Raw genomic sequence first — 27,663 nt, 5'->3', positions numbered from 1 at the left:
TACTGTATCATCTAAGAAGGTAGCACAGGTTGTTTCATGTCTTTGAGTAGGTTTTTCTCAAAGCACTGTTAGCTTCCTGCACTGTCTCATTAATTTCATGTTTACAAACTAATGATACATGGAAGTAGCCTCTCGCTGTGCATCTGCAAGACCTCCTTAATGTGTACACCCACCCTGAGCTGACTCATGTTTAGAACCTTCACATTTACTGTGCTTTAGGTTTTTATATCAGTCTGCTTACAGTCATCTCTAATTGAAACAGCTATTTAGGAATACTGCAAAGCCACAGGTGTGGTGTACAGAAATCCCATTAAGAACACTTCAAGTGCAAGGGTTATCTGCCTTGCATCAAGATCACAAACAGGATGGTTTTCTTATTGTTACGCACCCACATTCCTTCCAAAGCACAAATGAGATACAGACTTTGCTAGAATTTGTGCTGTAACTAACTGCTGCTCAAAATATGCTCCCAATTAGCACGGAAATGTCTGAAACAGTAACTACTATGATGACAAATGTGTCTTTTCTGAACTTGGAAGTACATTGCCAAAGAGCAGAAGAGAAGGGTTTTTAAAAGCTGAGCACATAGCAAAATGGGGACAGACAAAACAAACTTGGGGTGGCTTCTCTGGTGCCCCATTGTAAGATATGCCTTTCATTAAGTGTAATGGAACTCAATGGATCATTTGCAATGGAGAAACATAGGATACTCAAACACTAAATGCATCCCCTTCTTAGCAGCATTGCACAGGTAGTTTTAAACAAGAAGAAACTGCTATGAGGATGAACCTTTTCTATTAACCACTGGATACAGCAAGAAGGATGCACAATGTGTGGTATTTATTATAAATGCTTAATCAAATGAAAACTTAATAAAATTAATGGACAAATTAGACATTCAATGTGAACAGAACTGCACTGGTCAGATCAGCAAGTGTGAAACAGAAATCTCAGCGTGAGCATTACTGGAGACATCACCTTTTGCCACTGCCTTTACTGCACTACCATAGTCCAGCTTAAATCAGTTTCCTGTTTAATAGCCTTTGAATACACTGAAAAACGTATGATTCTATGATTCTTTCACATGATATTACTGAATATATATTATCTGGAATATAAGAATTGCCCTACTGAATCAAAGCACCCATCCACCTAGCCATAGCCAAGCATTCTGCTCTCCGACAGCAGTGCCAAGGGATGTTACTTAAGAGAAAATAAGTAGCTAAGTCTGACCACAGTCTGAAGGTAATTCCCATTTCATTCCCCAGCATCTCCAAACCTTGGGAATTAGGAAGGCTAGATAGTACACCACTCCCTGTTCTCCTCAGCATTCATTTATGATGGGCCAATGGTCCATAATTTTTCTAATCCCTTTCTTTTAACCTCATGATATTGTCTGTTCCCACAGAATTCTGTGTAACTAAATTCCAGGGGCTCTCCAGCTATTTTATAAAGCAGAAACTTAACTAAAACTGATGTGAGATTAATCAAGTGTCCTCTAGCTCAAATACTTCAGTATCTGACAAATAGCAGGTCTACTTCAGCCATAACTATTTATATACATGATTCTGTACATAAGTACTTAACAAACAACTCCTGCTAATGTCTCTGGAAATTTCAGTCAAACTTGATCCTATGAAACAGTAAGATGCTTTTGTTCTCACATAGTTTTCCTGACACACTTTTATTACTGTGGCACATCTTGTCATCTCAGCTACTATGAATATACAAACCTTTGGTCTGTAACTGGTGTATTTTTAACTTTCTCCAAAAGATGTAGGTGCTCACATTACAGTGAATACTTTAACAAACTAAGGAAACATCCTAAAAATATCTTAAGTAAACTGTTCCTCAGAGAGTTGCTTACAAAGTCAGATTGCTTATCCTTTAGAAATTTACTGACACATACATCTAGTACAAAATATCAAATCAATTTTCAATCAGCTTTAACACCACCTACTCTAAATCATGTTATGGACCAATTATATTGAATGAATCCCTACACAATGTATATTAGCACTCTGCTGTGCCTATTATCACATATGAAGATACTTATTTAAACAGACTCAGGTTAGATCTAAGGCAGAAGCTGTTCCCTGTGAGGGTGCTGAGGCGCTGGCACAGGGTGCCCAGAGAAGCTGTGGCTGCCCCATCCCTGGCAGTGCTCAAGGCCAGGTTGGACACAGGGGCTTGGAGCAGCTGCTCCAGTGGAAGTGCATGCAGGTATTGAAAAGCTGTCCAGAGGATGAGGGCTCTGCAGTAACGGATATAGTGAATTCCCAGATGTAAAAGAAGCTGTAGGGTTTTTAAGAAGCCACCTACCAGTGTGATGTCTCGGGAAGCAGCAGCTGCACTCATGTGTAAACTAGGTTGCCTGACAGAACTACTGCAGTCCAATGCTCGAGCAAACGTGCCAACCGCACTGCAACAGAGAGACAATAGACAGTAAATCCGCAGGAAGATGTAACCTCTTTTTTCACTATCAAATATATAAAGGTGTCCTCTTCAAAATAAAAGTGACATATTGTTACTCTTCAGATTTCAGGTCTTTGCTAACACAGGACAATGTGATAGACACAAGTCACTAAACACCGCATCAAACCCTCTGACCGTCACCCAGAAGCAACAACCTACATACAAGAACAACAACAGAGGCAGAAGATACTCAGAGAATCCCAATGTGCCAACTTTTAATGTATCATTTTTTAGTCATTAAAAAGGCAAAGCTCCTATTCGGTTTGGGGTTTACAAAAGTGACTGTTACGTTCACAATTAAAAAGTCTGTTTAATAAAATAAAGGACACTGTTTAATAAAAACCAGTAGTTAACAGAAGGGGTTTCAGCATGTTCCCATGAGGAAATTAACAACATTTTGATCACTTCAGTAATGCACGTCTACTACTTCCATTAGTGAGGTAAAATTAGCATATTAACCTAGTCTAAGGTCACTCCAAAATCCTGTTTTTTTTCACAGGTTTTAAGTAATAGTGAAATAAATGGACCTCTCAGCCTGCTTAATAAAAGCATCCCAGCATTACTGAAATGCATGTTTTTCTCCAAAACTCTGCCTTTTTTTTTTCAACTCTACTTTTGTGGATGACTTGCACATGGCATTTATGTACTTACCGGAGCAACAAAAAGGAACAGAAATAGGGAATTAGTGTGACCAACAGTGTTAATACAGGGTTAGCCTCTGGACTAAGGACTGGAGCCTCCATCAGCAATTACACTGCCCACAGTTTGTAAGTGCAGAAATACACCAGTGAGGAATGTCACTGACAGAGATCAACACAATGCCAAGTGTCACGTTCCTGTGTACTATAAACCTGATATTCAACAACAAAATAATGTGCATCAAGAGTTTAACTCATTAAGATGTATTACTGATCATGGGGAAACTGGCAATAACATCTGCTACTGCCACTTCATCTTGAATCTCAAAACATTTAATACCAAATGCATGTTTCAGTACTTGCTGCCAAAACCTTACAAAATAGTCAAGATTCAACAGCAGTGATTCACACGCTCCAGACATTAACTGTCTCAGTTTCTAAAGGCTGGGGAAAAAATAAGTTATATTCAAACACTATTCCACAACCTTTGCCCCCTCTTTGCAGAGATGGCAAATCTGTGCCAAGAGCATACACACATATACACATTCTGTTTTCTTCCTTTAAGTTTGCACTACATAAAACAGTATTTGTTCACAAATCAGTCCCATGAATAAGGTTCCATTGTGAATGCATTTCCTGATAGTCAATCAACCCCTTTAAACACCTTGGCATTGATAAGGGCTGTAGCCAAACAGTCTTTCCTGTGATCCTTCTGTTGTTAATGTTCAAACCAGGGAAGCAGCATGCGGCATGTCTGTATTTCCCTGCTCCTGCTACCTCCTAGCTCCCTATCTTCCTTTTGCATAATTACCACTATGTTCGTTTGACCATATTCATAAACCAAACCCAGGGTGCGATCTGGGAATGACAAGGAGCGTGTTCTCACCAGTCACCCTCTGGCACAACAAACTTGAGGCTGATTTCTGGGCCTGAGAGCATGTGAATTACATTGCCCAGTATATAAAGGCAAAACAAAGACACGCTATAAAGCTAGGTTTATTTTGGATATGTGACAAAGAGGTAAGAAGTGATGCACTAGCTGACACTGCTTCCTGTGCTGCACTGAGTAGGAGAGGATCATAACCGTCAGAGCAATGCTGCGTTGGAGTGTGGGGTACATGAGTGCAAACCAAATAAGGAATCACCATAAAATGCAGGCAGTGTGCATTCTGGGATGAGGACAAGACAGGGGGGGGTGTGCCTGTGGCTGTATCTTGAAATCAGCATCACTTTCAGCGTACCTGCTTTTGGCTGTTAAACAGTAATCCGTGTCAGGACAGTGATGCCAGGCAGCAGGATGAGAGACAATGGCATAAACCAAAACAAAGGGAGTTTCACATGAACAAGAGGAAGAACTCCTTTATTGTGAGTCTGACTGAGCACTGGAATAGGATGACCAGACTGGTTCTGGAACCTCCTTCCCTGGAGATACTCAAGAACCATCTGGGACACGTTCCTGTGTAAGCTGCAGGAGGATGGACCACAATGAGGCATGGTGGTCCCTTCAACCTCTACCATACTGCGAGTCTGTGACACACAGTGCTCTGTGTAATCTAGCCATGAAATCCACATCCAAACTCAATACTAATTTTAGAAATCACTAAAATACCTATTTTTTATGGTTTTTCCATTTAAAATACAAATATGAGGAAAACTGATACAAAGGTCAAACACTTCCTCTGTTATTTTTCTTCAATTGATTTTTCTTCTAATGCTACCAAAGAACTAGTTAGAAAAGATATTTAAAGTAAAAAAACCCACTAACCAATGCCTGTTTTGAGAAGAAACACTCTCATCTACTCCTTTCCTCTTTTAAACACTCTTTAAATGCTCCATTAAATTGGTAGAATCCAAAGAATAACTGCATATATTTAAACGACGTGTAATTCAATAATAGCAATAATAAACTCATACTAAAACAAATGTGCTCAGTGACCTCACCACAAATGAGTTATAAAGAATAATTAAAGTACTTTGAATTCAACAGAAACCAACACTCCCCATGCCTGCCACGAAGAGCCAAAGCCAGAAGGCATACAGTGAATTACAGAGGTGGCAGAGAGCTGAACACAATACACAGCTGCTGTTCTCACAGAGAGCTCACTCTTTGCACAGGCAGTATCAACAAGCAGGTATTGGAGCTTTAAGGCTTAGACCAAATGATCCAGCCTTATCTTAATTAAGTTTTCCTCAGCTTAATTAGACCAGAACCAAGAATGTTCTCTCCAGGACTTGTAACAGATTGCAGCTGACAACCGTACAAACAGAAAGCAAATTGAGAGACTCCAGTGCCAGGCTCAGACACTATCGAATAAACCCACAAATTCAGCAAAACTCCACAATATCCACGGCCAAAATAACCTGAGTCTTGTGCCTGTGCATCCTGCACTGGGGCAAAACCTCAGGGTAGGTGTTGAACACACAAAACAGTGCTCTCAACTTCATACAGCTCAAGCCCAGACATTAAAGGACGTGGTTATTCCAACTTCCACCTTGGACCAGTATCAGTCAGTGAAATTATGAATCAGTAAACAAGAGACTGTCATTAACATCTCTAAGGAATTAACTGCTGATCAGTAACTACTTTTCAAAAGGGCTCTTATTTACCCAAGAAACTCTGGAACCACTCCAATTACACACCAGGATAAAAATAGCCACTGGCTTCCCCAGTACCACCAGCAGTCTGCCATCAAATCAGATCCAGAAAGTTCTGGATCCAGCACAGTAGCAATATTTTCCTCTTGTATTCTCCAAAATCCACCCAAGTTCCTTTTTAATCTGGATGTTCATTTGAAAACTGTTCACTTTTGCACGTTGCTTTTCCATTGCAGTGATAGAAGATGAGCAACGGAGGGACTCTGGACAAACCTGTTTCGAATGGACCACCTCTGTGCATCCATGAATCTTCCTCACACATCTGCAAGCTAATGAAGGAGACCTGCATCCCACCTCAGAGTTCTTGCTGTTGAGGAAAAGAGTAAAGTGAATCTCTGGGGATTCCCTACATCTTAGGAAAGCTTTTTGTTTCCCGTATCATTTTGGCAATGTTCCCTTTCGCTGCAAACTGGAAATGGTCCTAAAAAGTGATGTGTTACACTGCTGTAAGTAACAGCATTTTACAAACAGCCAGTTAATATCTGATTGCTCCCTAACAGTCTCGTGGTACTTAAAACCCTACAAATACTCCTTCAGTGGAGACCTATATCACCAACACAATATTGACACTGAAAAATACTCCTGAGAGTTTTACTACTGGAGAATGCAAAATCTGACACATGAAGAACATATTTCAGATAAGATGCTGTTCCAGAAGACAGATTTTCCTTGCATTTCTAAGCAGTACAGTCTGTACAGTGCCACGCTTCATTGTCATCACTTCAGGTCTTGACAGCACAAAAGGAGATGACATGATAAACATGAGAAGTCAGCTGCTTCTTACTGTGAAGACTCTCAAAGCCAGGGCAGGGCCTGGCTCTCCATATAACATCCCCTATGCACCACAGCTGGAACATATGTTAAATCTGTTATTCATCAGAAAGAGAGACTGATACATGCAGGTAGTTGCATTCACAGGGTATGATTTAAGCAATCATCTGCACGTCATCCTGCAATTTCACACTCACAGAGGAGGAGATTTACAGCTCCCAGAAAGCAGCTCCATGAAAACACTACTGAAGAGTATTTTCCTTTATAATGCAATAAATCAAGATTCATTAAAAAATAACAACAAACACGCTGACAGGAATCTGGTTCCAAGGCTGAATTAGTTGTTTTCAAAAGAATCTGGTCAAGAAGAAACAGAGAAACACAGAATACAGAAAGGAATAAACACGTATTAGCCAAGCACGATGGAGACGCAGAAACACAGTATTTTTGATACTCCTAGTAAACATTATGTGAATGTGTTTTTCCTTTTATTGCCAAACTAGCTGCCTACCATTAGGTGCTGTAATTCACACTGCCAGCAAAGGCCTAGTTCTGCTAGTGCATCACTGGCATCAAGTGTTTTCACCTTCTTTACCATGTACTTTTACACTGCAATTCCACTATTAATTTTTATTACCTCTTTAATGAACTCCAATCTCTCTTACTTCTCATCACCTAAAGAGAATCCAGGAAGAACTAATGCTGAAACCTTCAAACCAGTCACTTCTAGCTATTTATTTTCATTGATGTGCTTTGGGATTCTTGTGCTTCTGGGATTCTGCCACTGACTACACTGAACCATCTTGCCATAACAGAACATTACTATCTGAACACACTTTTACCTGTTTATACATAACCTCAGCTGATGAGTGGATGCTTTTCCTTAACACAATGACAAGACACATTGCCAGCTGAAGCTGCATTGTGTTCCCTCCCTCATTGCAAGATAAACTGTTGTAACAAATACACATCCAAATACACCAAAATATCATGAGCACTTGGAACTAAATCAACAGTGACCAACAGAAGATTCATGTCTTAGGGAAAATGGCAAAGTGGGAACAACTCAGGAAGGATCAAGCTCTAATGATCAACATTAAATGATGGCACAATTAACATTTAGTTTTCCATTATTCTGTGATTTTACATCAAAAAATAGGCAGGCATTGCAATGAAGATACATATGTTATGCTAGCCAGAGGTATGCAATGCCATTTTGCTTGCAAAGAAACCAAAGAACAGCATTTTAAGGTAAAGATGCAATGCTTTAAGGCTACTTTAATTAGTCTTCAAAACTCTGTTTTAGCTGGAAAATAGCTGGGACCACAAATACCCAGAAAATAGCTTGATTTAGAGATATATTCTTCCAGAAGATTATGTTGATAATGTAGCTAGATGAAGCAGGATAAAAAACCTAAGCTGTTAACTGTTCCACTGCATCATAAAGTACATAAACAGAACTAGAATGTATCAAAAACACATTATGTAATGAAGTCTAGACCAAATTAGCAGATAGATAGAAAACAGGAAAAAACAGGTTAGGTCTGTGGCTCTGAGCATCTGTCCAAACTGGAGCTCACATCTCCCACTACATCTGACTCTGACAAAGGAAAGACAGGACTATTAGACACACAACAGAAAAGTCTCAATCAAAAAATCCCTCAAATCCACTCCTACCATATTGTACTGTTTGCTCATGTGGACAGATCTGAACTGCTGTTGCAGCTTCTCAGAGGCCTGTTCCTTAAAGCTGGTAGACACAAAACCTGATGATTCCACATTTGATGATTACATTTGAGTAGAGCAGAAAACAGTGTCAGAATTCCCACTGCCAGAATATAAATGACACTGCATTACCAAAAACCAGCTCAAAACCAGGATAACATTAGTTTGATGCCTCAAGCTCCTTCTAACAGATGCAGATGCTTTTTGCTAGTTCAAGCAAGAGCCCTTGCCCAAATTATGCTTAAGTAACAATAAGGTACTTTCAGGATCTGCAAGCAAGCATGACTCCTTAGGCAGCTCAAAGTTAAGGGTCCTTCCATTCAAGTAGTCACATGCATTTTTCCAAAATCTCCAATTTCTGGACAGGATCAGCATATTCTAGCTGTATATCCAGCACACCAGGGCTTGCTGACAGACCCAGACTGAGCAAGCATACAAGGCTTGTTATTCCTGAGGGACTTGGGAATTCCTGCAAGACTTGGGAAAGCCACATGCCTAAAAGCAAACTTGTGATGCCACCCAAAGGCTGTGCAGCCTGAGCACTGCCAGGGATGTGGCAGCCACAGCTTCTCTGGGCACCCTGTGCCAGCGCCTCAGCACCCTCACAGGGAACAGCTTCTGCCCTAGATCTAACCTGAACTTGCCCTGTTTCAGTCTGAACCCATCACCCCTTGTCCTATGGCTGCAGTCCCTGATGAACAGTCCCTCTCCAGCATCCTTGTAGGCCCCTCTGCTCTTACTCAAGAAGCTTTTAATGGTCCGGTATAATGAAAGCTTGTACCTGCAAGCACACAACTGAATTTAAAGCTGCCACAATCATTAAAGGAGAATGACTTCTCCAAAAATAGGTCAAAATTTGTCTCAGAAGCACTTAATGCAACAGCAATGTGATCTTGCAGCCTGTGAATATAAAGGTATAGGAGCTTGGGAATAGCTTCTGTCAGCTCAAAAGCAGCTTACAAAGGTGAAGGGAAATTTGTGGATGTACATCAATGAAGCGGTACCCTAGTAACATCTGATTACAGACAGTCATCAGTGATTGCCTGCCAAAACATCCTGGATAGTTGTAATTTATCAGCGATGACCAAGACCCATTCCTGTCGTAACAGAAACCTTTACAGAGAGGAATACATCCTTGGTCAGGGCATTGCACAGGATGTCTTAAGGAAAGTGATGAAGAGAGGAGAATGTTTTTCCTGTAGAACTTCACTGCTTCTCTTTCACTTTCCTGCAGCAGACTGGGAGCACTGTCAGCTTCACAGGACACTATTTCAGCTTCTGGAGGGGGCACAAAACGGGGAGCAAAGGGATGGGAAGGCAATGCATGAACTCTTACAAAATGCACATAACCTTCACGTGGGTGTTGGTTTGTTTTTAGGGTACCCCACAATGGTTTGCCCACACATGTCTGGGTTTTTTATTACTGGTGATAGGAGCAGTTTTGTTCTACAGAGCACTTCTCAGGCATTGTGATCGTCTTAAAGGATGCATTTGAACACCTACGCCCGTCTGGCTTGCTTGGAAATGTAACAGGGGCAGGCAATTCTTACTGCTGTTTAGAAAGGACACAGCACTGCAAAGTCCAGGAGGAAGAACAAACCCAGGTGGGTCAGTATCTGACCTGTAAAAGACTAAATCACCAACCCATTTCCCTGTACATAAGCTGTAAAAAATGAAGCAGCTTCTCCATTCCCTCTCCTGAAATGCTTTGGTCAAAAGGGAAAAAGAACAAGGAACAAAAGCTGGAAACAACACAAAAGGATTATGTGCCTGAGAAGATTTGAGACCATGCTGTGCAACCAGGTTATAGAAAAGACAGGAGATGGAGGGATCAGGATAAATTCCCTACATTAGCTGGCAATACCAGTTCTGTGCCATCATTACAACAGTACCTTTGGACTATATTTCAATTACAGGTCAGGCAAAACACGCTGTATGAGTGTAGCGCTGTCCTTCAGTTAAGAAGCCTGAAGAGTTTTGGAAGTCCTCTTTTTAAATAGAGAGAAATAATTCAGGTACTGATGAATTCCAAAGGCTTTGATGCTCCTCTCGTTTAATGTATAAATTAAATCTCAGTTATAAAATGGAACTGACCACATTTTTTCCACTAACAAAATACATCCAAACGTTTATTTCAACATCCACCCAAAATAATTGCCCTGCACATTACTCAGCTTCAATGCAAAGTGGGCAAGTTCTGCACCCGTTTCATCTGTTCCCATTTCCTTGAGTTCTGCTCTTCACTTGTATTTTATACTACAAAATCCCAAGGGTCATAATCCAGGACAGAAACATTAAGCACTGAAATCCCATTTCATTTAGAGTGAGGGGAAAACAGAGTGATGTCTACATGTCAGACAGCAAATTCTACTATAACCTGATATACAGGGGATGTAGCATTATTCCAAAACTCTTCTCTGTTTTGGCAGCTTCAATGAATATGCAGAAGGTTATAGTCTGATTTTCTCTTTTAGCTAAGTGTGGGAAAGAGAAGGGCTCACAAAATGGCAAACAAGTTGAGTAATGCGATATAGGGGAATAAATAGTCAGTAGGAAAAGGAAAAGGAATTTGTTTTTATGAGAGGATTTTAATCTTACCGTGCTACAACTAAAAACTGGTCAATCTGACGGTCAGTAAGGGGGCTATCTGGATCCCATACTTTTACTTCCAGCTTTGCCTGTTCTCTGTCATCTAATTCTCCTGTCAAAAGGTAGATGGGACAAAACACTTATTACTCACAATGTTTTCCTCTGTGTATTTCTAGTACTACGTTTAAAAGAGACATTGTACATTTTTAAACATACACACAGTACTTAACAATCAGCAGTTATCCATTCAAACTTCATAAGGCAGCATCAGTAAAATAAATATCTTCCCTTAACATCAGCATTTCAGTTTAAGGAGGCACAGTACCAAAGAACTTTAATAACATGTGATTATAAACTTGAAACCATAAGCTAAGTAACCAGCGGTTTCTTTAAATTGCTTCTCAACTATATAAAAGTTACTGTTTCACTTAAGCCATATTAAAATTAATGTTACACTTTGCCAGCTTCAGCAATTAAATTACACCCAATTTGTATTCTATGCCCCAAACCAAAAATCATTATGAAAAAACGCTGTCTACTACAGTGAATTACTTCTTCACCTCTTGCTCTCAGCCACTACATTGTTTGTATTGGTAACACAAGTCACACATTAAAATTGCTGTGTACATTAACTAGTTATATCTTCTTATAAAACAACATGTAAGGCTACAGCACAAGAAAGTTACTATGTACTACATCATCATTTCCCAACTCCATTTGTGAAGTGTGAAACTGCTGCAATGATTCACGTTCACAGGGAAGCCTCAATCTTGTCTGACCACTTGATTACAACACCAGCAACTTATACTGCAAAATGAGAAACACCACAGAGAATGACGGAGTACATTCTACTATATTCCACCACATATTCTACTAGGACGAGAAAATTTACCCTTGGGATGTGGCCAACACATTTGTGGCCACAAGAGATGACAAGAGCCAAGTTAAAATCATTGTCTTTCCTTGGTGTTTTATCATCTGGGCGTGTTCTTCCTTCAGTGAACATGTGAAAGCCTAGTTGGCTGCCAGGACTTGTCTCTGACTTATACGAGTGACTACAAGAATAAAACCCTGTTCTCAAATACAGCCATTCCGTTTCCTTTGAAACCCTAGGTGTGTGTAGTCTCCCCTGAGCACACAGATCACTTTTGTCTGTGCTGCTGCTTATGACTTAATGAAAAGAGTCACTCTGAGCACCATCAAGACATGAAATAACCTGTACACTTCAGAGCCTGGGAGCAGAGTGCAAGCCAAGCATGGCTCTTCTGAAACCAGCTCATACACGGTGGAGTCTCTCTAGCACGTTCACTCTGGAAGGAAACGAACATGTGGTATATGTGTTTACCCCTATCTAATACACTAGTTAGAAGTGCACCATGCTGCATGGCTAATGTTTCAGGAACACATTTCACAGTCACATTCTAAGAAAAAGACAGTAAATTGCTTTGTTCTGATACAGGGGCAAGCAAGAATTGCCTGTTTAATGGGACTTCTGCTTAAGTGAATTCAAATCCGGTACTGGAGACAAACTGTTAACTTCTGGCAAGCTTGGGTAGGATTTCAGATCTATAAACTTGTTCGATGGACTACAGACCTGTCAATACATTCATATTTTCCATCTGTGACAGACGCATTGTGGGTGATGTTCTACATCTTATAAATAATCTCTGAGCACTTCATTTCAATCTGTTAATATATAAGTTTTTAAATGTCTTTAATGCTAGTTAACTGTTTCAGGACATCACACCCTGATGGTATACTGCCCACAAGGAGGAAACCTCATGCAAGCACAGCACAAGCAAACTAAACGTGTCACTCTCCTCAATCAAGTTTGCAGAGAGGTGAACAAAACTGCAGTACTACCCATCCACCTTCAGCTGGAGGTACCTAACCAGCTGCTCCTACAGGATGCTGGTGTAACTTGTGAGGAAGGTAAGCCTGACATACTGCCAAACAGTATTTTGTAACAGCAGGAGACATCAGTGGGTTTGGAGCAACGGAGCATCACTACCAAAACAATCCAAACACATATAATGTAGTATCTGCAATATTAAGTATTGCTGCAGAAAATATGTGGTTGCTACCAACCTGCCCTAAAAAAAAGGCTTCGTTCCCCATTTTCTACTTAAATGGCATGATATTCCCACTGAAACAGGAGAAAAGTAACCTAACAGAGATCAAATCATGGAGGCAAGTGGGGCTACAGGAATCCCTTAACAAGGTATTTCAGGAATAAAGATTTGGTTTAACTTCCTTTTAATGTGTTGAAAGATTCCACACAAGAGGATCACACCAGCAGGTCTTCTTTCCAGAAGTCTTCCTTCAATACAAGAAGTTATAAACCCCCTCTTTATTCCTTGCGCTGTGTGCCCTTAGTCAATCATGCTAACTTATACTACAGGATTTTTAAGGTGGCAGAACCCTTTAAAGCCAGGACTGGATTTCTCTGTTAACACTTCTACTTGGATCTTTAATGTTCAAATATTGTTGAATTTGACACAGAACCCCAAGACATTCCAACCGAACAGCTATCCAAGTTGCCACAGTATTAATTCCTTATAATGCAAACTCAAGGACACAAACACAATGGGGGAGTTTAACTTCTAACACTTTCAGTGTTGCATCAGAGAATGCATTTTACAAGTGTTACCTTTCCTCACCACCAGCACACCAGTTCCAGCTCCTGAGAAGTGCTAAGCTACCTATCTGAATGGCTGGTATGACACACCAGCGCATCCAATTTGTTTTGAGCACTGCTTATGGTATTATTACAGCCAATCTAATCCTGAAGATTCATTTTACTGGAAAACACTAGTAAAAGGCCAGGAATACACCTGATTTCCTCCTCATCAATCATTCGATGCTGCACTCCACATGGTTCTCCTCCAATAAAAAAACCCCAAACCAAGCAAACAAAGCACGCAAAAGAAAGAACCCCCCACAGCAAATGAAGTTCTGCATCTCAGCTGGTCTTTTTAAACAGAGGAAAGTATGACAGACCATCCCTCCATGCCCCCCCCAAACAAAAAACCCCAACAAGAACAGTTCTATAGAAATAAGCCAAATGCTACTTTTAAGCAAATGCAATCAAAATGATCTGCAAGAAATTAAAGATCCACTCAGTCAGACTGTACTTCCTGTAGGCAAATACCCCAAGGTAATTAGTTCAGCATGATTCTATGTTCTTCTTACAACAGAGATTGATTCTTCTTCTTAACACAGTGCATAAGACTACAAGGTCACCTTCGGTTCGAAGGCAAGGGTAAGTATGAACATTGCTTAGAGTACAGCTATTTTAATTGCACAGGTTTGTAACGATGCTGCAATGTCAGATCCTTTTAAGAAACTGAAATATTAAATCTACAAGTTGGATCCTGTAAAAGTATGGTTTTCAAGGAAACAATTCCACTTTTGATGACAGCCACTTGATGCAGTACCCGACTGAAAAACAACCATTGCTCAGGGACAAAGTCCTACTCATGAATTTTGCACAATTTGCCCCATTTTTCCCAATGTCTTTTGATTCTCCTTTTCAAGAAGCAACTCAGCAGTCACTTCAACACAAATATATAAACTGAACATCTGCAGTGCTTATCTTTCTGAGTGAATCCATCTTTCCTCATATGCAAAACAGAGGTACCGGCTGCTAAATCCTTAATCGCATGGGACAGAAACCCTGTAGTTGTGATGTTCTGGTCACAGGAAGAAAGCAGGCATAACCACGGACAGCACTGGACATGGGACCAGTAGGTTGTACAACAGAGTTCCTCCTACTATGGAAGTCCTTTCAGGGCTTGGTACAACCTCTTGACATCAGGCAGGAGTTTTGACCCATGTATTAATTACTCAGACTCAAAAGATACCCAAGCACAGAAACATGAAGGCAGTTGTAGATGTTTATGTATCTGCAATGCTTAGCAGGTATCTAAGAAGTAAACCCAGTGTCTTCATCCTTGTGTTTCAGTTTTATACCTGTGAAACAGGAATATCTCTTGGCTGCACTGCAGGGATGTCTAACAGAGGTGCTTGTCAGCTCTTACCCTCCGTTAGTGCAGGTGCAACAAGACTGTTACTGACATATTGGACCAGATTTAGCAGATACAGCAGTTAGATGATTTCTGCCAGAACCCTTTGCCAGTATGCTAACTGCAGGTACTCCTAGATGTGTTTTAGGGCATTGTTTCATGTGCTGGGATTGAAAAATCACTGAAATGGAGGCTTCAACCCTTGAACCACCTGCCCATGCTGCTATTAAGACTGCCTGTCTGCAAGCTTTTCCTCTAACTTACAGCTGAGGAGAACAGCATCACACTGGATTTGCTCCTGCTGTCCAGGTATAAACAAAGCTCCAGATATTAAGCCTGCCTACAGCAAAATCTGAGCTTTCTCCTTCAATGAAGAGTTCATTAGCTCCCCTCTAAAGCAGTCAGCATAATCCTGTTGCAGAAAATGAATTATGCACTCATACCCAGAGGTTAATTACCAGCCAGCTCTTCACAAACAACCACACAGGGAGGAATGCACAGTTTAACACAGAAAGCAGGTTATAAAACACCAAAGTAACTGCCACAGGGAGACTACATTTTACAGGAGGAAAGACATCTTTTGGGTGGATGTACAAACCATCTACTGACACTTAATGAGTTCAACGCTGGGTAAACTGAATTCACAGTAAACAGCTTGCTGTCTGCGTTCTCAACTATGAAAGCTCTGCAGACATCGAATTCTCAGTACCCATTTTTAACCTTATCCGTTGTCATTTGTGATTCTCCCCAGCACTGATAATCACAAATCAGCCAGGAAATGGTTCTAAAGCTTACACTTTGCCAAAAATAAAACTGAGGTATGTGCAAATACTGCCTCTGATCAAAGCAATGTGAGAAAGCTTAGATTATTTCAGAAGTGTAGGCAAGAGGAAAGTTATCTGTTTACCTTTCACAGTTGGAGAGCATTCCCCCCCTCTAGCCTGCCTCACAGATACACATTCAAGATTTCATTAGCCATTCAGATAATGAGTTGCAAGTTTACACACATCTTATGGTACAACTCAACTTAGAAACATAATGCATGTCTGAAGACCAGAAATGAAAACCAAGCTGTATGAAGACTGCCTGTATAGAGACTATAAACTAAAGACACCAGGCGATACAAGCCCATTATTTGCCTACAGTAACTTAAACTGCTGCTGAGCACAGTTCCATCACCTCCTACCCTCTAGAGCTCAGGTCTATAAAAAAATGCAGTCATCCTTCACTTGGCAGATCCTTTTGGAGTTAAGATCACCTCCAACTCCAAGGAGCTCAGAGCTCTTTCAGTGCTCAGCCTCACAGTACTTATAAATCCCTCACTGACGATGCAAAGACAAGACCTCACAAAGCACTCAAAAGAGCTTTAATTCATCAAGTTCTAAATCCCTAGGAATAAACAGAATTACAGCTGAGCTCTGGATAAACTAAACTGCACCCGTGCAGGAATGACCACATCCTCCCTAAATGCTGCATCAAGAAGACCTGGCTTATGTGAATGCACAATGCTGGAAGAAAGAAACAAACTAGGTTGCCTCTTCCTCAAAACCCTGTAGAACAGTATGCAAAAAGGGACCTCCACAGATCAGATAACAAGGAAACATAATGTCCTACAACCACAGTATTCCTCACTTTATAGCCCTTTCATTAAATCACATTTAGGTAGAATCTCCACTGTCACAAAAATTAACTAATAAAAAAGTCAGCCCTTTCATTTTAGCTTTTTATGGCAAATCTAAAGGCAACGACCTACATTAATATATTGCATAAAACTACAAGGTCACCTTCACTTCAAAGGCAATTGTAAGTATTCAACTAATGAAAATATACCTGAAATTCCCCTTTATTCTGGAATTAGCTTCTTGTTCTCCTTTGACATCTGTGAATAAACCTGAACAGTGTGACTTGCACCCAGATTCCCCACCCTGCACTCCTATTTGAGATGATGCTCTGGTTGGCACACACCGTGCAGTGGTCTAGCACCTATTCCAATCTGAACACAGAAAGATTACAACAGCTTTTCTGAACGCCTGAAATAACACCACAGGAAGCAATACAGTCCTTAGGAATGCAAGATTCAGTGTATAAATAGTGACAGTACCATACTCCATGTGAATATTAACAGCATTTAAAATACGTAGACCACAATGCATTGACACTGGAGTCTTTAAAAAACCCAACCACCCACTAAATCAAAATGAAATCTCTGGTCCTGAAATGTCTGTATTTAAATAAATAAAACAAATTAATATGATTTATGTTATAAATATGTAAATTCCCCAGGACCAGTTTTCTGGAGATAAATGGGACTACTCAATTGCATAAATTTAACCAAAACATAACTTCAAGAGGACTCTTCTCGTTGGGATGAAATGCATTTTGACTTGTTCAAGTGGAAAAAACTACATTTCATCTGCAGCTGATACTGGGTTTTCATCTGCCCCAGAATATACTTAAATGAAAAAATGTGACTTACAGCAAACGAAACAAAAAACTTGCAGTAAAGTCCATTTAGGAAGTTACTGAGGTGGAAACTAACAGCAAAGTCAATTAAACACTAAGATATTGCTGCCTGAGATGTGGCTTGAGCGCTCGCCTGAGTTACATTGAGATAATAAGCATATACACAACATCTAATAAGTAACTGTATCCTGACTATCCCACAGAACTCATTTAGTATCTGACAAACTTCAGCCAGGGCTCTATAGGTATTCATTAACAAGCATTTCCAACCGTAGTCATGAGGTGTCCCTGCCTGTGGTAGGGGGTAGGAACGGGATGAGCTTCAGGTCCTTTCCAACCCAAACCATTTAATGATTCTATGTTGCTGAAAAACATAAGGTTGATAACAAACATAGGAAAAGACGCCTATGTCTCCTCAAGAAGCTAAAGGCAGACGGAAATCACAGCTCTCTTGTGAGGAAGCTAAAACTCCAACTGACTTCAAGCATAAAAACCTGAGAAAGGAAGACCTGCTTTTACAATTCAGGGCAGGGACAGAGAGGGAGAAAACAAGATCACTAAACAATCCCCAAGCAGCATGACATGCACAACCTCAACAACTGCTGAACAGCTCTTCTAGGATCCATTTGCTAAAAGCACAGTTTCAACCCTTCTGATTTATCATTTGACTGCTAGCATGGAGGTTGTGAATAATCTGATGAGAACTGAAGTGCAGAAACTTACATTACCACATTATGTGATTTTGATCACAATGTGATTTGATGTGATAGTGTTTGTATCGTAAGTGCATAAGGAAGAACCAACTTAATCCATGTAAGTGTTTGATCACAAGGACAGATGCGCTTAATACCTCAACCAACTGCACCAAAAGGCAAAAACCATCTTAAAATAACACTACTGAGAAGACTTCAGAGAAAACTCTGGTTTCTAATGCAAAGTTTACAAACACCTCATGGAGCCACTGCAGGACATGTGGCTGCACACCTCAACTACAGCTCACCCCTTCTTCTGCGAGGTTAGGCAGAAGTAAATGGGTCTTCACTGATAAGAGGCACACACAGGCCACTTACATGGGCCTTGTTTGATTTACAGTAGAACTGACCAAAGCCTATAAATGTGCATCTAGTTGCCCAGTACATAAATCACTAACCGAAGTCCCTAGAAAAGAGATGGAGAAGGCTGACATAAAGGATATTATAATCCTATCAAACTTTGACATGAACAGCACTGTATATTTTATTATCTGTGGTGATCATGCATTTGACAGTTAACTATGCAAAATTTACTCCACTAAGCTTAATCCAAGACAAAAACCTGCCAACTGGACACGTAACCACCATATTTCAATTTGCTAACCCTCAAGAAACAGTTCCTGCTTTTAGAAGGTGCTCTAGAGAAAATTACATGTGAACTTGAAAAGTGCAACCAACAGAAACTCCCATTTGAGAACAAAATATATCTGAGTACACAAAAAGAGGAGTTTTGCTCTGATGTATTTATTACCTGTGTCCAGATTCATCTCATCTAACTTAAACATCCTCCGATCTACTGCAGAAATCCACATTCAGCTGAGATGAATCAATTCTAGACAGCATTCTTCTACTCTGACCTGGTCCTCTCCAGCTCCACATGAGTTTCCCAGCACTCAGAATCCTTACAGCAGGCACTATGGGCAGAGCCAGAGGAGCAGAGCACTGGACACAAGCAATTCAGGTCAATAGCTGCTCTGTTACACTGAATCATACTATGCAGAAGTTACACTTTTCCTTACATTGCAGTATCATAATCTAACTATATTAAAGAATTTTGGTAGGTATTAATGTTGTTAGCTTAACGTTGGTGTTTGCACTTCCTAATCTTTGGGTGTCCTTTCATTTTCGGACTGAGATTTGCTAGAAGCTCAATGTATTGTTCCAAGCCTTTATGGGAAAAGTCACTTGAAACTGAGCATGCTAATGGCAGTGACTAAACACATACAAAGAAGTTATCCCAACACCACCACTGGAGGGAAAGTGACCAAGCAGCAGCTTGAGGTTTCTCTTGCAGCTTCTCTTCATAGAGGTCTCCAGCCCAACCTGCTCTTCAAAGCAGGCTCACAGGGGCTTGGAACTGGATGAGCTTTTATGTCCCTTCCAACCCAAACCAGTCTCTGGATCAGTATGTAGATGTGATCTAATGAACGCTCAGTGAAGTGGGATGATCACCTCCCTTGCTCTACAGGCTATGTGTCAGGGGACACAGCCCAAGATGCTGTTGGCCTCCTTTGCTGCCAGGGTACATGGCTGGCTCACATCCATCCTCCACCTACCTGCCAGCACCTCAGGGCCTTTCCCAGAGAGCTGCTCCCCTCAGCACCCTCATCCCCCAGTACATTTCACACATTCATAAAACACATGACTAAAAGTACCTTCATATGCTGTAATCTTCCCTTCAGCTAGAACAAAATCAATGTCATCTCACAACACAGAGGAAGAAAACTGTCCTTGTGACTGAGGCACACTACCAGATAGAGGGTTACTGGGATATTTTAAGTCTTGTCACTCCTTTTTCACCCTCCTATTGGCTACAACATTGTCCAAATTTCAGACTAAAGTCTTCTCTGATAATCAAGAGTCAAAAGACCTATATACTACCTAAGGGTCTAAGACCTTGGCAATATGATGTGTTTAAAAGAGCAAGTAAGGGGAATTCAAGTTAAATGTCAGCAGAGAAATCAAATTAGTTGTCTGTATTTGTGACAACTGGACAAAACTGGAGAGGTTCACATGCTTCCTGAGAGACCTAGAAGATCTACTTCAAAATGAAGCATCTGTAGGAGACGTTACACAACAATTACACCATAGGAAAAGTACCAAGTTACTTGGGTTTGGACAAGCATTCCCTCAAGATCTCCACAGGAACTCAAGGGTACAACAGCTACTGATCACAACATGTGAACTCAAACCCACCTGTGTTACCTAGGGTGTGAAGAAGGGCATACTAAGCACTGTCAAGGTTTATAGCTATACTAAGCTAAATCGGTAGAAACTGAAACAAAGACACACTGGAGATGGGTCAGTAAGTGTTTCATAAAGAAAAATCACACCTCACATACTTAAGGACAACTTGGCTAAAGCAAAATTTGATGGTGATTTTTTTTGCTTGGGGTTTTTAATGAGCTTATCAGTTACTTATTTTACAAGCTGTTGACCAAACACAGCAGGTGGATGCACCCGACAGCAGCTTCTGGCCATCACATGCAGAGAACCAGGTACTTTGCTCCTGCACTGTAGAGCAGGGATACTTGAAACAAGATGCTCTTGTGTCCCAGTGCATGTTTTGGTTCTCTCGGTTGTTGGGTTCACCCACCACTGAAGATGATGACTATGGACTGGATCCCAGTGGTGACTATTTCTCTCTGCACTCTGAATTCTTGCTTCATTTCTACCCCTTTTCCAATCTGTCCTAGTGCGTTTTACAACTATCATCTTTTTTGTAACCATTACATTTTGTTATATACTGACTGTGGTACTCGACCCTGTCTGCATCTTGATTTCACTCACAATTCACATCACAAACACAGTATTTTCAACACTGGGTTTTATCCAGTCAGACCCTGACAGGAGAGAAGTAAGTACTATCATTTTAATCTGACAACTCTGATCATAGTTTTACCCCTAAAGCTGCTCCTAACAAAAGTCATAAGAGACTGCAGAAAGAAATCTAGTTTGCTCTTTCTCCAAAGATGCTTAACCTAAGCAATTCAGCTACACACATAAGCAGTGTAGCCAAGCAAGGCTCAGGCTTTTTCAACCAGATTTAAACTTTGCTTGTATTTGTTTACTCTAATCACTTAAGGGATTTGATTCAATGCATCTCAAAGTAGAAAACTAGTTTGATCTGGAATACTTTGTAATATTTTAGGCTTTTGAAAAGGAAAACATTCTTTTTATTTCAAAAATAATAGAGAAATATTAAGTTATCCAGCTCACCCATGGGGCTGGGGGGAGGTATGCTGCGTTACCCAAAGGTCTGGCCTGAACACCAGGCTTCAGAGTATGTTTTATTCAAGGACAATAAAAAATGGCAACATCAATGCAAGCAAAACCGAAGTAAACTATTCCCACCAAGACCATTTTTATCCAATAAACACTAGGATAAAAAGGTAGTTCATTCAGGCAGGGCATAAATTACCACAGTGCCCAGAAAATGCAAGCTGTTTGAATTGTTAATCTACTACAATGCACCACTATGCTTACAGCAAAACCATTTAATGGGTTTTGAATATATATGGAAGGCCTTTTTTTCTCTTCCAGCCCCTTTCTGCGTGGTCATCTGAAACCTAACCTGAACTGACACGTCTGCACTCATCCAAACTGCATTTATAGGCCAGGAACTTCTAAAATGAAATAAACTGGTGGAGGGTGAATTTGGTTTTTGCTAAACCTTCTTAAAAATGGCTTTGGGGATTTTCTATCAACATACAATCTGCCTACCAACCACTTCTGAAGAGGTATTCAAGGTACCGCTCCTTTACATTAAAGGACAAATGTTACGTGGGAATCAAGTTAGCAACGCTCTCTGTTTTAGTACATTACACTATTACCAGATGATGTAAAACATGATTTTTCTCAAGTGGTACCTAGCTGACTCGAAATCAGCTAAAAACTCTTTTAATTTAAGGTGATTGCTCTGTGGTTTTTAGTTTTTCAAAGTTATACACTATGGCATAATAATCTGGACATACAGATCATTCGTTAGGCATTTTTAACAATCTAGGCTTGAAAAGTTGATTCCAAGATTGAGAATTCTTCACAGAATCCCATCATTTCCAAACGTATCTGTTTGATTCTATTCATTTTACACATTGTTTATATTTGTTTTCATGAATGTAAAGGCTTGTTGGAGAAGGATTAATTTCCAGGCTGTCAGCTTACATAAAGACACAGTAACAGCTGAATCATCCTGTTCTTATCCTTGGAGGTCAGCAGGCTATGAAAACATTTAGATAACTATCAGTCAAAACTAGAATAATTCAGCTATTTTTATCCTACAAACTCTTTTCTTCCACCAGTCAATAGAAATAAATGCAGAGTAATCCAACTGAACTGCCAAAGAAGTGCTCCATATACCGTAACAGATCCATAACAGATCTTTGCTCTGCGGGCAACCTGGTCTTTCTTTTTGAACCTTAATAGCTGAGGGACTACTACTGCCTACTCAAGTCAGCAAGACAACTGCATCACTTACTGCACTCTGGGGAGAAAAACACCCAGCAAAATCCTGTCTTCATGATGTAAGTGGAAGATCTTGTACTCATTTAACTGAAGCAAGGATTTAACTCAGAGTTATGCTCCAGAAGAACTCAGTAACTTAACTTTTAATAAATATGGAATTCAATTTTAGAAGGAGAGGAAAAAAAAAGGAGTAAAATTCCCACAGGAAAACTATTTACTTGTTACTTTCTATGTAGTATTCACTATTCCATACTTAGGGCTCTGCGCTGAGCTAGAATTTAGGGGGAGAAGACTTCCTGCCTGGCAGACAAACCTAGCTCATCCTGAAAACCCAGCAATTCAACCAGCCACTTTGGAAGCACATCAGTACCTCCTGCCTACTTGATACACGCATTGAGACAGTCATTTTGTTTTAATCTCTTGGGAGCTTTCCTCTTGAGCATACGAATGCTTCCCTACAACAGGCACACTTGTTCTAAAACAAGTCTGTATTCCTTACATGCAAGAGTGGAAAAGACTTCCTCGGACTTATTTCTGGTTATTAAAAGAGAAGTGTAACAATGCAGGTGAGCTACTAAACATTCCATTAGAAAATGGAATTTCTGTTAGGAAACCATCTGCCACTTGCTAGAAGTCAAATTGTTATTGTTTTATTCAGTTTAATAACCAAGCTTTGTAGAAATAATGCTTGTTTTGTGTGAAACAAAACAATAGCAGGAACAAAAAAGCAGCCCATGACAAATGGAAAACACACCACTTAAAGTCACAAATATACCCATTCAGTGCATTCAGAACTCCTGTGAATTACTGCAAGTAATATTCCTGTCACATCATCTCTTCTTACTAAGGAATAATACAGAGATTCTTGACAATTGTATCTATGTGTAGATAATTCTGAGGAAACTTTGGTCTGTAAGCACCCAGTGTAGAATGCACATTTCATTGAAAAACACCCAGCTTATTTTAAAATGTACTAAGTAAATGTAACCTCATACGTAAAACACAGCTGCAATCACTACCATTAAATAACATTCAACACTAAGTACATACTGCACTTGAAGTTTCCTTTAAAAGAATCAGGTTCCTATGCAGCAGAAGACTCAGGCACAGGTGGTTGTGCTCAATTTTATAGAGATAAAATACAATTTAAATACCAGCGACTTTAAAGATATGCTAAGACTTGGAAGATTTATTTCAGTCCTGCCACAAAACAGGTGAGATGGTTTGATGGAAGCCACTAGTTTAATATAAGACACAAACACACTCTCTGTGCAGAGCCTGTCTCAAAAGGGACACAGAGGGTGCATTTTTTGCTTGTTCTGTTACATGTCCTAATTCTACAAAACGGGTTGGTCCCCAACATCTTACCATCCGGCCTATATTAAAGACCTAAAGTACCATTAAATGAACAAACACTGCCTTAACTGTGTTACGCATAACCTGGAAACATATCCTTTCAGCAGCTCTTCAAGTAGCCTTGCTTCATAACATTTAGTGGCACTTGTCAATTTTCTAGCACCTACTACTTTACCTTCTCTACCTCTATACAGATTAGGTTATGTCAGAAAGTCAGCAGAAGTAATGCAAGGCAAGAATGTGTTTGACTAATCAAAGATCATAGACTTACCTTCTGCAAGCATATCTGGCACATCTGCTTGGTAGCGAGGCCCCACTCGGATTTCTCCCTTGTCTGCTAAAAGCGTTTTCAGCGATGGATCATACACCAGTGAATAAAAGAAGGTATCCTAAGAAAGAAGACACATTTGCAACACCATAACGGTTTTTAATCAACCATCCACACACACTTTAAGAGAGCACAGATTTGGGACAGTCCTCCTTACTTGACATAAGAAGGGTGTTTCATGAGTACTTTTAAATGCCTTGCTGAAGCTTCCCTCATTGTTGTTTCAGGACAGATGAGTAATGAGAAGATTCACACACAAAGAAGTATAAATGGGTTTGAAAAGAATTAATGTTACCTGCTTTCTGAATTGAACATGTTTCCTCCCCAAAATCTCTACCATATTGACTCTGCATTATAAATTAACCTGAAAAGAGCATGACAAACTGCCAGTGGCTGAAAGGGGCTTACACCAAAACACCTGCTACGGTCACCTGAAGGATAAGTAAGTCCTGTTACTGGTCAGCAGTGGTTTCGGAACAGAAATACAAAGACATGCTCATTTCAGGTAGAACCCACTGCCTGCCTGATGGTACATTAAAACATTCTGCAGAGAGATGGGTGTATTTTGAGGGTATTTTGCAATACAATTATCTGTCAAATTGTCAGAAAGTTTCCTTCCCTCTGGTAAAGCTCAGAAGTTTCAGCTCCTTTCACAAGAAATTAAAGGTGATAAGTTACTGCCATGCAGTAATGCAGAGACATGGGAATTAAACTCCTTGGCTAAACTGCCCTCAGGAGCCTCTTTTGCTCTCTCTGTCCATTAACTACAGAATATTCTTCTTTCTAGAATCCATTTGGGGGAGCGGGAGGGGGGATGGAAAAAGAAAGAGATAGAAAAGAAGATAAAACAAGAGGGGGAAAAGGCACCATGTGAATTCCCCTTCAGTGTCTACAGGAAAACGTCTGGATCATTTTCTTTTGTAGTATGTGTTAGGAATTACTTGGAATTACTGATTTTTGAAACACAACCATATTAATACCAAACCCACCATGTGAGAGTGGGGAAAAAACCTTTGCTCAACAGCATTTGTCAAATCAGTGTTTTCTGCAATGTAATTTTTCTAACTTATCATTCAAGAAAAGATTTTCAAACTCTTATTTGCCCATTTATAACTAACACACCCATAAAAAACCCCAACACAAAACCCATCCTAGTATTTATCCAAGCACAAGTCACATCTTACCTCTTTCTCCAGGTATGACAGCACAGATTCGGTCTCATTCAGAAGTGCAACACTGCATTTTCCCCTACACAAACATAAGGAAGGACTGTTAACTTCTTACAAAGTTCCATTTTTGATGAGGTCAAGGAGTTATTTCCAAGAAAATACTTAAAACTATTACGTTAATTGTTTCATAGAATATACTGTGATACTTTTGAGGTACCAAAATTAACATCAAAGCAACCAAATGAATGAACCCATGCTCTCAAATACACAGGAATTCGGTCAAACTGGGAATCAGTTTCAGAAAGAGAGAAGCAATAAAGGGACAAGAGGTACGATGGCAAACAATAAATACACACAGATTACTAATGCTTGCCTGAATAAAGCATCATCTCTGAGCGCCTCACCCCCAGTAAATTCAGTGCCTAATCTGAAAACAACCCAGAGCAGGAGCTATGCAAGGTTTTGCCAATGGTCTGTAAAACACTGTTCTTTTCTGTACTGAATAATGGAATGCTATCCATTTCTCCTATGGCCACAATAAAATGCTAACTACCACATTTCTATGCAGGCTGCCAGTCAAAACCTTCCGTTATTCAGCAGGGGTACAGATCTCCCCATGTATTACACCACTAGATGATAACACAATGGGACTTGGACCACACTGCCCTCTTTTCTTCTTGATCCCTTTCTCCCCCAGTGTTCCTTTGGCCTCAAACTCCTCTGTCTCCAACTTCTCTCCAAAAACTTAGAGAATTATTGTTAATAAAAGGGATTCTAAAGAAAACCCCACTGATGTTGCCCTTGTGCTGAGCTGCATCAACAGGACCATAAGCAGCAGGTCAGGGAGGTGATCCTGCCCCTCTGCTCTGGTGAGACCCCACTTGCAGCACTGTGTGCAGTGCTGGTGTCCACAGCATAAGGACATGGACCTGTTGGAGCAAGTGCAGAGGAGGCCATGAGGATGCTCAGGGGCTGCAGCACCTCCTGTATGGAGACAGGCTGAGAACATTAAGGCTGTTCAGCCTGGAGCAGAGAAGCTGCATGGAGACCTCAGAGCAGCTTCCAGTGTCTGAAGGGGGCTACAAGGATGCTGGAGAGGGACTCTTCATCAGGGACTGCAGCCATAGGACAAGGGGTGATGGGTTCAGACTGAAACAGGGGAAGCTGTCACAAAAAAATAACAAAACTAAGGTAAAAACTACAAGGAATTACACAGCTTTTTGGAAGTGAGATATGAAACCTTCCTCTTATCTGATTCTCTGATTTATGTCATGTTCTTCCACAAAGCAGCATTCTTAAATGGTACCAACACAGTGAATTTCCAGCAAACAGCACCAGAAGGTGTCACTGACGTTAAGATTACACACCTGGGTTTGACCTTTTCTCAAGTTAAACATTCAGAAAACCTCTTTTTACTCCCTGTAAAATTAGGCAGAATTTCCTTTGTACGAACACTGAGGGAAAGCCTCGGACACCTCAGCAATGTACAAATAACTACAAACAAAGGAAGTTAGCTCTTGTGTCTTCACTTAAAACTCAGTTCTGACGAGACTAAAGTGTCCCTTCAGAATCCTTTCTGCTCTTACATGTACTCTATATTTAAACTGGGTGCAAATCAAAAGTTGTTATTCCACTGTGGTGACAACAATGACAACAAACCTGATTATTACATCAGGCTGCAATAAAAACTTATATCAAGGTCTTGCAATAAAAGGAGACAACAACTTGCCTATATATATATGCTCAAGATGGCAGGGGGGTTGGAATGAGATGACCTCAAGGTCCTTTCCAACCCTAACTATTCTAGGATTCTAAGATGTTACCTGCCTCTATCATATCAAGCACTCAGTATTCAATTGCTTCCCCTATCCTAGGAACCAGAGCTACAACTCCTAACTCTGCTCTTTTCTTTAAAAGCATTAAACCATGTAAAAGCTGTTGGCACATGTTACACCTTAGAATCCCAGACTGGTTTGGGTTGGAAGGGACCTTAAGATCATCCAGTTCCAACTGGTTCCAACAACAACAGTTGTGTTAGTGTGAGTCTGGGGTTTGGGGGGGGGGGGTTTGGGCTTTGGTTTGGGGTTTTTTGTGGGTTTGGTTTTCTTGGAGTTTTGTTGTTTGTTTGTTTTGGGGGATTTTCTTACTGTGGAACAAAGAAAAGGAGAATAAAAAGGAAGAACTAGACAATAACCAGCAGTTTTGTGAAGCACTTGCAGATAAAAGACTATCTTGGGCAATTCAGTAAGGAGC

General features: G+C 40.3%; 1 protein-coding gene across 1 annotated transcript in view; it reads right to left on the bottom strand.

The window, feature by feature from the left end:
* Positions 1–27,663, bottom strand: part of MTA3 (metastasis associated 1 family member 3) — a 107,970-nt gene that overhangs the window by 53,865 nt on the left and 26,442 nt on the right. Inside the window, exons 5-8 of the mRNA XM_005142813.3 lie at positions 25,426–25,489; positions 24,185–24,302; positions 10,863–10,965; positions 2,323–2,422 (exon numbers count right to left, since the gene is read on the bottom strand). Of these exons, the coding sequence (XP_005142870.1) occupies positions 2,323–2,422; positions 10,863–10,965; positions 24,185–24,302; positions 25,426–25,489 (385 nt within the window). The remainder of the gene's footprint in view (positions 1–2,322; positions 2,423–10,862; positions 10,966–24,184; positions 24,303–25,425; positions 25,490–27,663) is intronic.

This window comes from Melopsittacus undulatus, chromosome 3, assembly GCF_012275295.1.
Source record: "Melopsittacus undulatus isolate bMelUnd1 chromosome 3, bMelUnd1.mat.Z, whole genome shotgun sequence".
Classification (NCBI taxonomy): domain Eukaryota; kingdom Metazoa; phylum Chordata; class Aves; order Psittaciformes; family Psittaculidae; genus Melopsittacus; species Melopsittacus undulatus.
Note: the sequence above shows the minus strand (reverse complement) of the source record. Positions and strands in the feature narration are given on the sequence as shown.